The 17,214-nt window shown below is 60.9% G+C and overlaps 1 protein-coding gene across 3 annotated transcripts; it reads right to left on the reverse strand.

Annotated features, from left to right (window-relative positions):
* Positions 1-1,179: 1,179 nt before the first annotated feature.
* On the reverse strand, positions 1,180-16,593 carry SLC7A10 (solute carrier family 7 member 10). Of its 3 annotated transcripts, none has more exons than XM_004284140.3 (11): positions 16,293-16,593; positions 7,167-7,371; positions 4,920-5,071; positions 4,534-4,659; positions 4,299-4,452; positions 3,421-3,544; positions 3,235-3,338; positions 2,782-2,878; positions 2,431-2,580; positions 1,650-1,827; positions 1,180-1,406 (listed from the first exon to the last, which is right to left on the reverse strand). In XM_004284140.3, exons 1-11 carry the CDS (start codon positions 16,441-16,443, stop codon positions 1,273-1,275), a joined length of 1,575 nt encoding a protein of 524 aa, XP_004284188.1. In that variant the 5' UTR covers positions 16,444-16,593; the 3' UTR covers positions 1,180-1,272. The 3 variants fall into 3 exon arrangements, with proteins under 3 accessions (XP_004284188.1, XP_049558961.1, XP_049558962.1); XM_049703004.1 differs by having other exon boundaries at positions 1,180-1,356; positions 16,293-16,551; XM_049703005.1 differs by lacking the exon at positions 3,235-3,338 and having other exon boundaries at positions 16,293-16,551.
* Between the last annotated feature and the right edge of the window lie 621 nt (positions 16,594-17,214).

Here is a 17,214-nt window from a genome sequence, read left to right on the forward strand (position 1 = left end):
GCCCACCCAGAAGCGCAGCCAGCTTCCTGCATCAGCGCCCTGGCCCCCCTGCTGGGCGTGGTGGGCAGGGGACTGCAGGGGGTTGAACGTGGGGCGAGGGTGGAGTGATGAGCCCGCCCTCTGCAGGGCCCCAGGGTACACAAGATACCTTGGGGCCCATGCCTACCTCCCCTGACTCTATTCTGGGAATCCTCTTCCAGAGAAGCGGGAGGGCCAGGGCAGGGCTCCCTGGAATGTTTCCTGTGGCTTCTCCCTTTATTCACCCTGTGGGGCACCAGAGCTGTCCCTGGACTGAACAGGGACACAGGTACATCAGACCTAGTCCGTGGTGCGCACTCCGGTGGCACTGAACCCTCCTGCATCCTCACAGCAGACCCCGGAGGAGCTGGGCTAGGAGGCTTCTGCCCCCAACCTCATGCTTGTGGGGTCAGCACGGGCCTGGCCAGGTTGATGCCCTTTGCCCTCTGGCTGAGGGGTCAATCTCCCAGGCAGTACTGCGGGGCTGGGAAAGTGGGAACAGGGTAGAGAAAGCCCATGGGGTCTCTTGCAGGTCCTGAGGGCCCCGGAAGATGTTACTTGATGCTTTCTCAGGGAGTAGAGGCTGAGGCACCAGTTGCCAACAGGAAAATCCATCCCGTCCTGTCTCAAAGCCTCAGTTTTCCCACCTGTAAACCAGGGCCAGGCCGTGGGCTTTGAAGTCCTGACACTCACTCCGTGGGGGTTTATGGGAAGAAAGGCAGTTCCAGTGGGAATCCCGGGCTCTCCTGGGTGACCGAGCCTCCAGCAGGTGTTGCAGGGCCTGGGGGAGGGGCACACCCAGCGGCTTCCCAATCCTCCATGTCCCTTTGGGGCAGGGGCGGCTCTGGACCCCACGGTGCCAGCCCCGGAGAGGGAGTGCCTGGCTGAAGCGGCAGAGCCCCCGAATGCCAAGGGCCTCCTCCTGGGCCTGCCGGGCCCCCTTCTCCAGCCAGCTCCACGCGTGCCCCCCACCGAGGGGTGCCCACCACCGAGAGGTGCCCACCAGGGACTCACCTGAGACAGGTACACCACCAGCCCTGTTTTATTTGTAGACCTTTCCAGGAAAAGCTAGCGGGGCAGCGCTGACAGGGGACCCAGTCCCACATCTTCAGGGCTCCTTACCACAGGCCTCTAAGAGTAGGATCTCTTTTTTTCCCCAGGAAAAAAAATTTTTTTTTTTTTTTTTTTTTGCAAAAACACCTCCTCATAAACAACATGTAAACAGAAACAGCTGCTTCAAGGCTCCACAATGTCTCATTGTGTCTTCAAGGGCTTGTCCGTGGCGGCGGGCAGTGGGGAGGGCTGGCAGGGGCCATTTTCCTCCTCCTCCGGGGAGCCCTGGGGGTAGACCACGAAACACAGCTCCTGGCCCCAGCGTGTCATTGACTCTGAGGACAGACAGACAGGCCGACAGATGGACCCTGGGGTCTGACCCTGTGGGACAGGGGTCCTCAGGGAGCTGCTCCCTCTGCGCATGGGACCTGGACACTTGGGCCAAGCCACGGGGAGACACTTGGTGGCGGTTGGGCCCCTTGTGGCCACCGCAGCTGCCGGGAGACCCCGCTCTAGGGTGAGGCCCCACGAGGGTTCCATCTCCAGGCCCCGCCCCGCCGGGGAGCTGCCTGGCTCACCTGTGAGTCTGTGCACACACTTTGGTTTGCTTCTCCAGAACACTCCCAGGAAGAAGATGGGCACCCCCGTGAGGATGATGATGACGCCCACCCCGCACACCATGGGCTCCGAGATGAAGCTGAAGACGAGCAGGAACGCCCAGAAGACCAAGTATGCGACGGGGACGAGGAGGTTCACCTGGGGGCAGCGAGCGGCAGTGCCAATGGCGCGGGACCCCGGCTCTCCTGCCCCACCGCCCCGGGGGTCTGAGGCCCTTTCCCCCCTCTCCTGGGAGCTGAGGCCCGAGGGGCCCCCTTCTGCCAGCAGCCCAACTGGCCACATTGTCGAGGGCCTGTCAATTTCAGCGGCTCTGAGCTCCACACAGCGACTGTACGTGCGCTTGCCACTCGCACTCGGCTGAAGGCGAATGATTTTGGGGTGTTTCACATTCCAGGCACTGAGCACTTCTCCAGCTCAAGGATTTATATGCAAACGGGAGGACTTTCCTTTTAGCTCGGTTTTGGGTCTTCTGTTTTCTGTGGGCTCGTGGGAATCCTGTGTGACCGTAATGTCTGAGCCTTATTTTCCTGTCCGTGAAGTGGGAGTATTCACAGCACCCACCCCACGGGGCTGCCTTAAGGACTGGATATGCTAGTGCACACAGGGCCCTGGGCAGGGCCCAGCACACAGCAAAGGCTGGCCTCACCATCGCTGCCGTCGCCGCCCCGGGTGCCCACACGGGTAAAGGGGTGGCCCTGACTGCTTCTGGCACGTGGCTGGCTGGTCCCCTCCGGGCCTCACCTTGATGGGCCTGTGGAGCGCCGGCCACCTCCAGCGTAGCACCAGCAGGCCCAGGATGGTGACGCCATAGCAGAGGTAGTTGATGAAGGACACATAGTTGATGAGCGTGTACGTGTCTCCCACAAGCAAGATGACTGCCGTGGCCCCGCCCTGGAAGAGGACTGGGCTGAGGGCTGACTCCCCCCTGCCTCCTGTCAGCCCAGCAGGGGACCCGGGCCTGCCGACTGGGGCCAGGAGGTCAGCGAGCCCGGCCCTCCCGCCCCCACCAGGGCCAGGCCTCATCCCTGCCATTACCCATGCTGCTGCGTGGCCCTGGCTCCCCGCCTTGCGAGCCTGGGTCCCCCAACTTACGCAGACGAGGAGGGCAGGGATAGGGGTGCAGTGTCTGACATGGATCATGGCCAGCAGGCTGGGCAGGTGTCCCTCTCGGGCTCCAGAGAAGCACAGTCTGGGGGGTGGGGACAGAGGTGGGTGGGAGCCATGAGCCCAGCCTGGGGCCTCGCTGCTGGCCAGATCCCGACCTCAGTCTAGACCTGATGGCCCTCTTGAGCCGTCACCTCTGACTCCCTGCTCTGGGCCCCAGCAGCCCCACTGGGCAGTTCTTCCCCTCATCTAGCCCACCTCCCTCTTGCTTTCTGTTCCTTGCAATTGGGATCAGACATCTGCTTCCGGGGAGCTCATGGTCCCAGCTTCAGGTGGGCCCCACCGGGCAGGACTTCACTTCCTCTGGCCCCCAGCACGGCTCGTGTGCACCAGGGCAGCTGCCTTGCCTCACCTTGACCACCCTCTTCCCAGTCCAGTCACCTGGAGGAGGTGAACAGGTAGCCATTGATCCCTCCGAAAGTGGAAAGTGCTACGGAGACGGGCATGACCCAAGAAAAGTAGCCCAGCAGCTTCTCCCCGAAGGTCTGGGTGGGCACAGAAGAGAGGGGGCGCGTGAGGCGGGGTGGAGGCCGGGCAGGAGCCAGGACCAAGCGGGGCCCCACTCACCACGGCCACTGCGTTAGAGGCCAGCAGCTCCTGGGGGGACATGGCAGTGAAGTAGGCGACATTGGTGAAGGTGTACACGAAGGTCACCAGGGGGATGGAGATGAAGATGGCGCGAGGTAGGTTCCTGGGGACAGTGGTGCAGTGTGTCAGCATCAGCCCTTGCGGGGCTGGGGGACGGGGCCTCAGGGTGGTGGGGCGTGGCAGGGGACCCAGCAACAGGAGCAGCTTTGAGCCTCCAGCGCCTGGGTCTGCTGGGGGCCTTGGGGCAGCGAAGGGGGCAGCACTGCTGTCCGTCTCCCCCCTAGTCCCCAGCCCAGCCTTGGCGCAGGCTGGTGGGAGGAAGGGCAGATGGAGAAGGGGCCACTCATATCCTGGGGAGGGGGGCGGATCTAATGTCTGGGACACTGCATACAGCCAAAATCAGACTTGAAAATCCTCAAAGCGCCCTTAGAGCTCAGTCCACAGACCAGGGTCCCCCGGGACTCCCATGAGCCCCAGCTCCAGCTGTAACTGTTCACGGTCAAGGTCCCAGCTGAGCGTCAGAGGGAGCCATTGGCTTCGTTTTTAGGGACCATGTTGTGCGCACATGTGTAATTGTTGGCCAAATGCGAATAGCTGGATCCGTTTACAGCGAGACAATGATACTCAGTGTTTCTGAGGCCCAGCAAGGGGCCGTGACTCATCCACAGCCATACAGAACAGGGTCAGGCTGGAACACAAGCGTCCCGGCTGCCTTTCCAGAGCCGTTCCCGGTGGGTAGCAGTGCGGTCAGGCACATGACCAGGCCGGCCAGAGGTGACAGCGGCTCCGTGTGGGGAGGCCGCCTCTCCCACCCCACGCCACACCCCTTCCCAGGGCCTGGCCGGAGCCCCGCTCACTTTCGAGGGTCCACCAGCTCCTCGGTGACATAGTTGAGGAAGTTCCAGCCGCTGAAGGCAAAGGAGCCCTGGAGGAAGGCCAGGGCCAGGTGACCCACGGACGGCGTCATCCAGAAGTCGAAGGCATTGCTGGGCCTCAGCTCCTCGAAGTGTCCTGGGGGCCCGGAGGTCAAGGGTCAGCGTCATCTCCCTGGCCCTGTGCCCAGCCCCCCCCCCGCCCACAGCCCGGCCCTACCTTGGAAGATCTGGACAAAGCCCATGCCAATGATGAGTGACAGGGCCAGCAGCTTCCCGCCGGTGAACACGTCCTGGATGCGCGTGGCCCAGCGCACGCTCGAGCTGTTCACCCACGTCAGGAGCACTGAGGAGGAGGGGCGGGTGGCTGGGTGGGCGGGCACCCGAGGCCAAGCCCCTCGAGGTGGGCCACAGCCAAGGCCAGCCCGGGCTGCAGGAGGGCGGTGTCCCCTGCAGCTGCTGGAGTGCCAGAAGCCCAACCCCTGAGGCCGACTTCACGGGGACTGACAGCTGGAGGGACCTCCCCCGAAAGTCCCCCCACGGGGGCAGGGAGCAGGGTGGGCCCTGGGGACAGACGCCCAGCCCGGCCCCACGGTGGACACTCACTAAGACAGGCCATGGAGAGCGCACGGGAAGCGGCGGCCGGGGGGATGCAGTTGGGGAACACGGGCTGCAGCACGTAGTTGGAGAAGGTCATGGAGATGACGGCCAGGCTGGTGGGGTACATGATGAGGACGGCGCTCCAGAGCAGCAGGAAGCTGGAAGGAGTGAGGGCCTGAGTGGCTCGGGCCTCCCGGCACCCTCCCAGCCAAGGGGGCCTAGATATGTGAGGTGGGGCTGCACCCTGCGCCCCGGCACCCGGAGCTGCTGTGGGGGCCAGATACCAGCTTTGGTCCAGGGAGGCAGGGCCAACCTCGTTGAGGTCTCTGCTCTATTTATGAACTGTTTCAACAGAGACAGCGTTCAGCGCAAACAGCTACGGGCTGCCCTTGGGCAGGTGTGGAGAGAGACTCGGGAACCAAGCACGTTTCTAATGGCCGCCTAGTCCCCGGTCACAGGCTGCTCCTGAGCTGCGGTGGGCTGTCCCGCGACCTCCAGTCACAGCTCCAGCTGTAGTTCTCAGCAGAGCCCTGTGGCTGCAGGTGGCTGACTCTGAGCTGTGATCCCCGAGGGACCGGACCTTGCAAAGACCCCTGGCTGGGGTGACAGGGATTTATATCCCATCCGCCAGAATCTCACCTCTGCAGGGTGCCCACGTGGGAGTGAGGCCCGACCTGTTCCTGGGGGCTCCGTCTGCACCCAGGGGAGTGCCTGTCCGTGGGGGTGGTCCTAGTCCCCTGTGCGTCCCACCCTGAGGGTAGGGATTGCCTCATCCGGGGACACCAAGCTCAGTGGCTTCCTCTTGGTCCTCCTTTGCTCTGTAGCCCTGCTTCCTTACCTCTTGCTTTGCACCACCTCTCCCCCTTTGGCTTCTGGGACATCCTAGCTGCATGACCCTCCTCCCATACTGGGTGCTCCCCGCTGCCCACCCTCGATGCTGGGTGCCCTTGGGTGGGTCTCGGGTCCTCCTCTCCCTTCCATCTTCTTGAGTTTTCTGCCACACAGCAAAATTCTTCTGCTTTCTCGGGTCCCAGGCCCCTTTGAGGACCCTCTGCCCAGAGGAGAACAGCAGGGCCCCATCCTCCACTGCCCTGTTAAAGGCCCCTGACCACATCCCTCAGAACCAAACTTTAAATACTTCAGCCTAGACCTTTCGTCTGTGCTCCAGATCCCCCACCCAAGGCCTGACTCAGCGTCTCCCCGGACATGCCACCGACCCCACCTATGCGTGAGACCCCAACCTAAAATCTCCCTCTCCCCGTCCCGGGAACCACCATCTACGGAGTCTCTCCAAGTCTCTCCTTCATGCCACACTGGCCACCACGTCCTCCCAATTTAGACTCCTAAATGGTCCTGGAATCTTCCTGTACCTTTGTTCTGGCCCTCAGCATGGCTCAGCTGGATAGCTGCAATAGCTTTGATGGCCCTCCACCTACAGGCTGCCCCGTCCCCGACAAGCCCTGGCGTCTACGATGGATCTGACCTCACCCGTGGCCGTGGCAGACAGACCAAGCTCGCCCAGGCCACCAGCCTCTGTATGTGCTACCCCTCCTGGTCGGCCAACAAAACCCCACCCTTCCTCCAAGCCTGGCACAAACGTGGTTTTCCTGGGAGTCTTCTCTGGGGGGTGGGCACCCCGTTCTCCTGGCTGCTGGGCCGCAGCCTCTCACACATCTTCAAAGCAAGGATCCTCCTGGTCTTAATCACATTTGAAGGATCATTTCCCTTCTGCACTGTAAGCAACTTGAGGCCCGGGATGGATCTTTTTATCATTGCCTCCTGGCCCTCAGCACACAGTAGGTGCTCAGCTAACGTTCACGTGAATAAAGGAACCTCGGGAGCTATTTAAAGGGAACGTCTTGCAGGGCGTTGATAGGACTATCATGCACCCCCCACCCTGCCTTTAGTTTACTAACGTCAAGGTGTCCCTGACTGGATGTCGGCATGATCTAGAGAGGTTTCCATAGTAAGGTCCTCCCCACCCATAAGCACCTGGGTGGGGAGTGGGGCTTAGAGGAGCTCTATTTGAAAGGAAGCACAGAGAGGTCAAGGGGCCAGCTGGAGTAGGGGGGGCATTGGTCCCACCCACCCTGGCCTTAGAAGGCTGCCCAACACCTCCCCTTCCCTCCATCTACTCCCATGACCTCCCTGCAATGTGAGAAGCAGAGGAGGACACTGGGGTCCTGGGCCCAGCTGGCCATCCATTCTGGAGAGGCTGTCACCACCCCGCAGCTGCTGGTGCCCCACACTCACCCAGCCAGGCCCCCGAAGATCTCGGTGACATAGGCGTAGTCCCCACCAGACCTGGGGATGGCGACTCCCAGCTCCGCGTAGCACAGTGAGCCCAAGGCAGTGATGCCCCCACCCAGGACCCAGACGAAGAGGGCCAGACCCACGGAGCCACAGTGCTCTAGGACTCCCTTGGGGGAGATGAAGATGCCCGAGCCGATGATGTTTCCTGTGGGGGGAAGAGGTGGGGAGGCATCAGGTCTGGGCGCCCCCAGCAGGGCAGGCTCTCTGTGCAGCTCCAGATGCTGCAGTGAGGAGGGGAGCCCAGGCTGCTCCCTCAAGGAGGAGGGTGGGCCTGGAGGCACCCTCCTGGGTCCCTCAAACCCTGCAAGTCCCACTCTGGCCACCTCAGCTCCCCTCCCCAGCCCCTGGCATGGCGAGTGGCACTTTGTCCAGACAGGCTCCACTGCTAGAGATGGGTCCTGTTCTGAGTTCCTCTGCCCCCAACAGCCATGAGGTGGGGCAAGCACAAGCAGTGGCAGAGTGGCAGCCACTCCAGTGCATCCCCACAGGGCCCAGGCCCAGTCCCTCGCCCCTGGCCAAGGCCTCCAGGCTTGTCAGCCTCCAGCCACCTGGCTTCCTTCCAGCCTGGCCAGAGCTAGCCACCTAAAGCAAGACCTTGACCATGATACTCTCTTGCCACCTTCCTATTGGCCGAAATCCAAACTCATGGAGTGGCTTGGGGACTGGCACCTCCTCCACGAAGTCCTCCTTGACCACACCGGTAAGGCTCCTCCTCCTCCCACTTCACAGCCCCAGACCCTGCTCCGTACTTTATTTCTTTACCTTCCATCTCCTCTTTCCCTATTAGAGAGCCCTTTGCCCGCTGGGCTCCTCCCTGACCTAGGACCCATGCTGTGGACACAGACTCGGAAGAGACCTGGTTTCCTGGCATTGTTAAATGTTTCAGGTCCTGGGCAAGGGTCAGTGGGGTGAGGGAGAGGAGCTGGTGCATCTTCGGGGCTGGGGGTTGCTTAGCCGCCATCACGGAAGGGATGGGGTGGATGATGGCAGGCTGGCAGGACTCAGGTGGCTCAGCCTGGGGTCTGGACACAGATGCCTCTCCCTTGGGAACAGCTCACTGGTTGCAAACAGGGGTCACTTCTCTAATCCTAGGACCACAGTGGGAAACTCTGGCTGGGGCTCAGGAGACAGGGAACCTCTTGAGTCCCATCTATACAATGGGACTGCTGTGAGGATGCAGCAAGGTACTGTATGGGAAGCCTCAGCTCATTCACAGCTGTATCCAGATGTCCTTTGCATCTTTGCGTGATTCTGTGTGTACCGTCTGCGACCTCACCTTGGGCCTCCAGCACACAGTTGGTGCTCAATACACATCTGTTGAGCAAACCACAGGATGAGTGAACGGCCCGACGCCCAAAGTGGCACCAATGCCACTGAAGGACTGAACTCCTCCTCTGTGAAGTGGGGGGCAGCAGTCTCCACTCGACCCCCCCAGAAGGGGACTGTGGGCAGTAGCAGAGAGGGTGGCTAGCTTCCAAGACTTGGGTGCCAGGGGAATCTGCCAGGTCATGGGTCACAGAAAGCCTGGCCTGCCCATGGGCTGAGTCTGAGTTTTGGAAGGACGGGCACTGTGGGGCACTCATGGGGTCTGGGAGCAGAACAATGGGAAACGCTCCGAGGGCCACGCTGTGGGCTGCAGGGCAGGTTCCCAGGATGAGTGAAACGCTGAGCACCCACTTAGCCCTGAGGTCCCTGGCAGTTAGGGCAAAGTGGGCAATGTTCTGCATTACCCGGGTCTCACCATCTCTGCAAATGAATCAGGCCACATCACTGGTGATCTGGACTAGGGCCTGCCCAAGAGGAAATAATCCCAGAACCCACAGGCCACATGAAGAAAAGAGCAACACTGCTGGGACCCGGGGCTCAGCCCCTCCACGAGATGGGCCCCACCTGCCGGGGCCCGGGGGCGGGGAGCGCATGTCTGTCAGGGCAGACCCTGCCCGCTCCACCTGCCAGGCCCACAGGCGGGTCTGGACGAGGACACAGCTGGGGCGGCCCATCTGCATGCGTTCCCTGTCCACAGTCCTACCCCACCCCCACCCGGCCGGCACAGATTTCCAGTCTGGACGGCCACGACGCCCCACTTGGTTTTCTAGTCACGTCCCAGGAGCCCTAAATACATCCAGATAAGGAGGAAAGAATTCCTGTCTCCCAGCCCCAGAGGTAAGCTGCGTCCTCAGCTCGCTTCCAGGGAGACAGGGGCCGCTTCCTTCATCCACCACGGGGCCCAGGGCCTGGGTGGGCTGCTCGGCTTCTAAAGAGACTTGGCGGTCGCTCTGTCCAGCAGTAGAGCCTCTGTTCTCAGGACCTGGTGGAGTGGGATTTGCCAAAAGCCAGGGAGGTTGGAAGCCAGTGGGGGCTGGGTGGCCTTGGAGGGGGCTGGGTGCATCCAGGGCCCTGAGCCACCCACCTCGTGGGGACGCCCACCACCCTACGCAACTCAGCCTGACGGGGCCTCACGAGGTAGCCCTCGGGGAAGCCACACCTGGCGCCTCGTCCTCCGAGGCTGGGATTTGAAAGGGACACGTCACTCGTCTGTGCCCAGCGGCTGAAGACTTGGCGGCTGGGCCGGGGTGAGGATCGCTATTGTTTTAGACACATGGCTGCAGGCCACAGTGCAGGACTTCTCCCCACGTGGCTCAAAGGAACACACGTGCCAGCAGGTGGCTCTGAGCTCTCTGGGGGCCTCTTCCTCTGGGCCTGGACAGCCTCCAGCATCTGCCTCAGGTCTGTGCTGGAAGGTGGCAGAAAGCCCCATGGAGGTTCACTGGCCGCTCTGGCACCGTGTGGGCTGGCCTGGGCTCTGCGAGGAGCAAGATGGGCGGCAGGCCTGGGTGAGGGGCAGCGGGCAGGGAGGAGGAGGGATGCTGCTGAGGACAGGGGTGGGCGTCTCCAGCACCGAACGATGTCAGGAGCTGTGGAGCAGGGACCACGGAGCTGCAAGGCAGCGCTGCAGGCGAGCCTGCCCATGCCTCCTGGTGGTGGGTCCAGGCCTCCCTTCTCAGTCCTCATGTTCAGGGCCAGCAGAATCAGCTCTGCCCGACTGGGTGAACTGCAGTGGACAAGCCCAACCCTTGGGGCATCCTGCTCTGGAGGAAGAGGAGGGGGGGCAGGAGCCACACACTGTGGGATGGGCCGGGAGATACTGCTGGGCACCCGGTCAGGTGTCTGATTGACGGCAGGCTGGAGAAATGTGGGTTCCGAGACCTCCGTGTTCCCATCCACCCAGTGGGACGGCTGCTCTGTGGTCCTTGCAGGTCCTTGGCGGGACCAGAGCTCCAAGGAAGGTGGGCGAGGATGTGAGTCCCTCAACTAGGGGGCCCCCCTCCAGTCTCCTCCCGCCCCTCTTCCCTCAGGCCAAGCTGGGTGGTTTTTATCACATTAAGATGTGTGGCCTGATGGGGCTTACCCGGCTCCGTGAAGGAACGAAGAAAGAGCCATTGTTCCCCCGGCTGCCGCGGTGAGTGCTGACCTATTTCTGGGAGGCATGAGCCGACCACGGAGGTCACAGGGGTGGACTGCGGAGGTCGTGTGGGTGGAAGGGGCCAGCTGCCCTCGGTGTGTGTGTGGGGACCGTGCAGAGTTGGATCTGGGGGAGGGGTCAGGGACGTCCTGTCAGGCTGCTGGCACCGCCCCTCATCCCTAGAACACTTTCAGGAGCCTGTTGTGTGACCTCAGGCCCGTGCTGCTCCCTGGGCCTCAGTTTCCCCTTGTGCCAGTAAGGACCACTGAGCTAGGGGGCAGCAGAGGGCTGGTGCAACACTGACTTTGGCTGAGGCACTGCTGGGCAGGAGGGACGCATCCTGCACATCTGCACGGGGCCCGAGGAAACACAGTTTCTGCTTGGAGCCCTCTGTCCCGCATTGCGGCAGGTCTCTCCGCAGCTCAATGGCTTCCCAGAAGCAACGCCACCCCCAGGAAGCCCTCCCTGATCTCCCATCTTGATTCCTATAACCTGGCCCCTGCTCCGCTCCCATGGTACCTGGAGTATGGCCAGGAAGTGACTACTTTATTTGCCATCCTGGGTGGACCCTGCATTCCCAGAGGGCGGGGTCTGTGCCCTGGCCTGCTGAGATGAGAAGTCCAAGCCCCCTAGAAGGACAGGGAACCCCCAGGGCCTAGGTCCCCTTACATGTACCTGGCCTATCGCCTGCCTCTTCAGCACGCAGGGCCATGGCGGGGCCTCCTCCTGCCACGCTGGCCTGCTGGCCTGGCAGAGAGTAGCTCAGGGCTCCTGGGTCTGATCAGGGACTGGCCGTAGGCCAGGCCTCCTCCTCTTGCCCTGGGCAATGAGTCCCAGCACCTCCCTGTTAGGATGTGACCCATGAGGGCTCTGGGGAAGAGCTCCAAATCCCCGTTGGTAAGTCCCAAGGCCCCTGAGGCCGTGGGCAGGGCCAATTATTAGTTGAGAACCCCTACATCTGGGTTTGAATCCCAGATGCCTCACGATGGGAGGCTGTGGACAAGGTACTTCCTCTCCGAACCTTCTCATCTGTAAGATGGGGAGATGAGGCAGTGATGTGGGTCTGTTCCCACACTGCCTGCTCCATCAGAGGCCCCAGGAAGTGCTTATGGGTCTCTCTATTGTCATCTACCTTGGAAACACCCCAGGCCACCCAAGCTGGCCCTTGGATCTGAACACTTTGGGACCTCACCACCCTGGGGTCAGCAGCCAGAGCCCTGCTTTGGGGGCCCTGCTATTGCTCTGGGTGAAGCCTGTGACTCCCAGCACAGTGTCCTTACGGGGAGCATGTCAGGCACCCCTCTAGGGGGACAGCAGTGCCCGCTGAGGTGTTGGCAGAACTCCAGGGAGGTGAGTGGGGACGTTTCCAGGACATGCCTGGAATTGCCAATTGGTCAGCGTGCGCCTCCGGCCTAACCCACTTTCCTTTTGAGAGAGGGGTGAGCAGGAGAGTGGAACTCTCTCCCCCGGACCTGCTCATCTCACAGTCTTCCCAGGTCAATTAATGGCAAACCATGCCCCCAGCTGCGCAGGCCCCAACCTGCTGTCACCCAGACTCCACTCTGCTATACCTTGTGTCCAGTTCAACACATTTGGCTCAATCTTCCAAACACACCTAGGACTGAACCTCCTCTCAGCACCTCCACTGCTGCCACGCTGCTCTGAACCACCATCATCTCTTACCCAGGTGACTCAAGCACCCTCCCGACTGGGCTTCCAGCTTCTGCCTCTTCTGCCCACAGCCTCTTCTCCACAGTAAGCCCCAAGTCATGCCATGCCGTGCCACCCCATACCATCCCACCCCACACCATCCCATCCCATCTCATCCCGCCCCATGCCATCTCATGCCATCTCTCTTCTGCCCAAAGCCCTCCCAGGCTGCCACCTGACAAAGAGAAGAAGGCAAAGTTTTACTGCGGCTGCAAGGCCTACACAGACTGCACCCCATCTCACTCCTGACTCATCTTCTACCTACAATCCTCCCTCCTTCACTTTCTCACCTTAGCGCTTATCATTACCCTGGCAGCTAAACATTCAGCTTGTTTATCTGTTTGCCCTTTGACTCCCATGCTGGAATGTCAGATCCAGGAGGACAGGGATTTTGTCTGTCTTTTTCCCTGTTGTGTCTCCAGCACCTAGAACAGTGCCCAGCACTGTCCAGTACCTACCTGTTGAATAGATGAATGAGCGTGACCAGAGCTAGCAGGCCCCATCCTCGTAGCCAGAGCTGCTTCAGCCCCCGACGGTGTCTTAGAGCACACCAAGGGCATCTGACCCTGGGCTGGTTGCAGCCTCAGGTCCCCAGTTTCCTCATCTGTAAATTGGGGCTATGGTGAGGTACAGACAGCCTCCTGTGTGGTTTTATGTCCCCTCAGGGTCCCGGGGAGGATGGGTTGGGGTTCTGGAGAGGGCTATCCTCTGAGCAGCCCAGCACCTCCAGCCCCAGAGACAACGGAGGGACCTGGCCATGGCTGGATGAGTAGAGGTTGGCTCCTAAGGAGACAGGGTTCGTGAAGGAGGTCCCTGAGTTCTAGAACATATTTGAGCCTGATCCACAAACATGGGCTGGATATTTGAGTCAAAGGGAGAGAGCGAAGGACAGGACAGTCTGGTCAGTAGACCTGGCTGATTCCCACTCTGCTGAACCTGGGCACGACCCTTCCTTGGGTGTGGACGGGGAGGGAGCTGGTTGTGGTCCCTGAGTCAGGACAAGAGACCCTGTACATATAGCCCTGGGTGGGGGTGGGGGAGTCAGAGGCTATTTCTCTGTCCACCTGTTTGTTCATCTACCCATAGTAGAGTGGCGAGCTCACTAAATCCCGGTTGGATGAGCTCCCAGCTCAATCCTCAACCTTCCCCCATCATGGGCTCTGCATCTGGCCCCAATTTCGCCCTGCACCAGAGCAGTGTGAAGAAAGGCACTGGATTGGGAGAAGAGTCCAATTCTGGTTCCAAATTCCGAGTCCACCACTTGCAGCATTGTCATTTAACTTCCAGTCTCAGTTTGTACATCTGTAAAATGGGTATAAAAATTCCCATCTTGCAAGCAGGCAATCAAATGAGATAAAGGGAGAACATGTTTTCATAATGTGGTAAGGTGCGTTTTTCTGAATAGGCATTGGATGTGGTGATGTCTTGAGCAGTGTCTGCCCCAGAAGGCTCTTTTTCCTCCAGGCTGGCCCGTTCCCCTCCAGTTGTGCTTGCTGTAGCCAGCAGGTGCTGTCCTAAACACATTTTAGGTGGAGTCTTGCTCTAGCCCAAAGCCCTTTTATGTCATTCCATTCCTACTCCTCAGCCTGGGGCAGGGGTTACAAAGGGAGAGAATTATCGGATCTGCTGGGAGGGTCTATTTGGAAGTTTTGGAGATAATAAGCTGCTATCAAACAAGAAAGATTATGAAGGAAGCTATAAAGTTTTCAAGACTTTTAAGGCTAAACTATGACACTTGGCAGACAATTTTTACTTTGACCAGGCTCCCCAGGGCAGGAAAGTGGGGAAAGATGTGGGAGTCCGCGTTACCGGAACAGTGAAAGGGGAGGAAGTGGGGGCCTTCTGGGCATCAGGCTGGGGAGGGCAGTGCAGTGATTCAGCCCACCCCTGCCTCCTCCGTCATCTGTCACCTTCTGGACCAGGTCCATTCTCCCCTTGTCTGTCTCCTGCCCAGTCCAGCCTCCTGCCTGCTGAAACCCCTCAAAGCTCCCCAGGCAGGCTTGTAGGACCACCCCTGAGTGTCCTGGGCTGGAGTCAGGTCATCTGGGTTCTGTTCCTGAGTCCGCCACTCTTGGCTAAGTCACTCCTAACCCCAGCTCAGTCTTCAAGGCCTGAAGCCAAGGGGGCAGTGGACCTGGAACAGCAAAAATGGTATGAAAAGTGGGGGAGCTGTAAGGGCAGAGCTGTGCTGCACAGAAAAATTCTTGCAGAATTAGCCTCATCCACTCCCACCATCACCACCAGGGCCCTCTTTTGAGGAGAGAGGAGCCAGCGGCCTCTGCCTGACCTGAGGGGGATGGGAGGCGGGGAGGAGAAGGAGTAGGAATACAGCTCGAGGGTGCTGGGTTTAGCTGAGGCAGCCCAGCAAGGACCACGTCTCTCCCTGCACCTGCCGGGCACTGCGGCTGGCTCCAGACGCAGTCAGCCCCTTGACCCCAAGGCCCACCCATGATGTATGGGGCTTCCTCTTCCTGAAGGCACAGCTCCTGGAGAGGGTGTGGGCCAGGGCAAAGCTCTAACCAGTACCCTGGCCAAATCCCTGGAACCAGCCCTTCCTCTCAGCGGTCAAGCAGGGGCACTCTTGTCCAAGAAGGTCTCTGGACCAGATCGGGACCAGCTCCTAGAAGACACCTTTCCAGGGGCAAGTGGGTGAGACAGAGAGGTACCTGCACAGGGGCTGTGTGCTGGGGCAATTCTCAGTGCGAGTGCAGGGGGTGGCCAAGATCTAGACCCCAACCTTGGTCCAGGAGCTCCCAGTGTGGGGGCAGAGGAGGAGGATGTGAAGACACCAGTCTGCCCTCCTGAGCCCCCAACTTTTTCCATCTCCAAGGGTCTGAGGATGGGTGGGCAGTGAATGCACAAGCAGCACCCACTGGCTGGGGAGGGGAAGACTGGGCAGTTGGTAAAGTGAGAGTGGTCAAGACCCTTGCCATTCATCCTTCCAGCCTGTGTCTCCTGGGAGACAGGAGACGGAACAGACTCCTCCCACCACGAAGGTCTCTGAGGCACCTGGTGTGGATACAGGCACAGGTCCGGGTTAGCCAGTTCCTGAGGCATCAGTGTTCTTGACTTGGGACAGAAGGAGGAAAACCCCACCACTGTTCTCACTGTGCCCTGAGCCCTCTGCCTACCCAGAGGTCCCCAAGTGGGGGAAGGATGCACAGACATTCTCAGGTGGGGAAGCTGGGCTAGAGAGTGAGAGGATGCAGATGGGATCCCAGCCCAGGAAGCAGCTGGCCTTTCGCAGGCTGGGTCTGCCCACCCAAACTGGGCCTCCCCCAGTCACTGGCTGCTCCTCCGCCTCTGCCAGGGTCCTGCTGCAGAATTCTGCACTAATTATATACTCTGAACCGATTTCCCCTCTGGGCTGGCTCTACCTGTCCAGGCTACCCACAGTCCCTCCTGTGCGAAGAATAAATCATTCACACGGCACGGCACCTGGACCCTGCACACAGTAGGAACTCAGTTTAGGCCACAAGACTCAGAACTTGGGGCCTTAGCGGGGGTCAGCTTACCGAGTTCCCACACTTGCAAGACCCCCGCACTCAAGGCAGGACCACAGCCATCTCCATGCTACAGATGAGAAGACTGAGGGTAACTGCCTTGCGGAAGTCCATGGCGAAGTAAAGGTGGGAGGAGGATTCCAGCGGTGGATGGGACCTGCACCTCCTTCAAGCGCAAAAATTCGGGGCACTTGGGGAGGTGGAAACAAGAAGCCCTGTGGCTGCTGTGTGAGGGGAGACACCGCAGGTGCCCCGGGCGGGCATCCCCTCATCCATGTTCCACCGTCTCAGACCGGTAGGCGCGCCCGGAGAGGGGTGCTCCTTGTTCCGAGCCGCTGCGCGCCTTAGGCCCTACCGCCCCAGGCACCCGCCCGCCCCGCGCCCGCTCACCGATGATGATGGTGCAAGCGCTCACCAGCCCGATCTCCTTCTTGAGCGCCACCCGCTCCGAGGCGCCGGGCCCGGGGCCCGGGCCAGGGGAGGGCGAGGGAGCAGGGCCCGGGTTCCCGCGCCCGCTCGGCTGCTGCGTGTGGCCGGCCATGTCGTTGTCCCGCCGCGTCCCAGCTCCCTGCGCTGCCCCGTCTGTCCGACCAGCCGCCAGGCAGCCCGTCCGTCCGGCTGTCGGTGCGCGCCGCTCTCGCAGGCCGGACAGCGCCCACAGGCGGGCGCATGCGCTGGCGCGGGGCCCTGGCCCTGAGCCCCGGCCCGCGGGGCCCAGGGAGGGGAGGAAGGAGGACCGGCCAGCAGCCCCCTCCCCCACCTTCCTTAAAGGGAACTCCCCGCCGTGGCCCCCACCCTCCCAACGCGGGCCTGGAAGGAAGGAGAGGACTTGGGGCAGACCTAGGAAGAACTTCCTGGACCCAAGAAGGCCTAGGAAGAAGGCCTGGGGTGGGGGCGGGGGAGCAGGGCTCAAAGGCAGGACTCTCCCTGCCCTCAAGGAGACTGAGGAAGCTGGCAAAAATAATAGCCGTCTGTGTATTGAGACCTGCTGTGCGCCAGAGCCGCCATACTCCTTAAGTCCTGGCGCGGACCCCTAGAGTGTGTGTACGGGGAGAGGGGTGGAGACTGGGCTCACTCCACAGGTGAGAGCTGAGGCCCCGGGATAGTAAGGAAGGTCACAGAGCAAGTGCAAACCCTTTCTGATGCCTCCTTGGCTTCCAGACGCTGCTTGGGGTGTGTGAGGTATAGCTCTCGGAGGGGTGGGGGCTTTGTCCAGGATCCCCTGGGGTCACGAGACCCTAAGCCCCCATCATCAAAAGTCTGGGGAGACAGGGTTGGGGTGAAGACTCTGGAGCCCCTAACCGTCATCCAG

The sequence above is a fragment of the Orcinus orca genome, chromosome 20, assembly GCF_937001465.1.
Source record: "Orcinus orca chromosome 20, mOrcOrc1.1, whole genome shotgun sequence".
In the NCBI taxonomy this organism is placed as follows: domain Eukaryota; kingdom Metazoa; phylum Chordata; class Mammalia; order Artiodactyla; family Delphinidae; genus Orcinus; species Orcinus orca.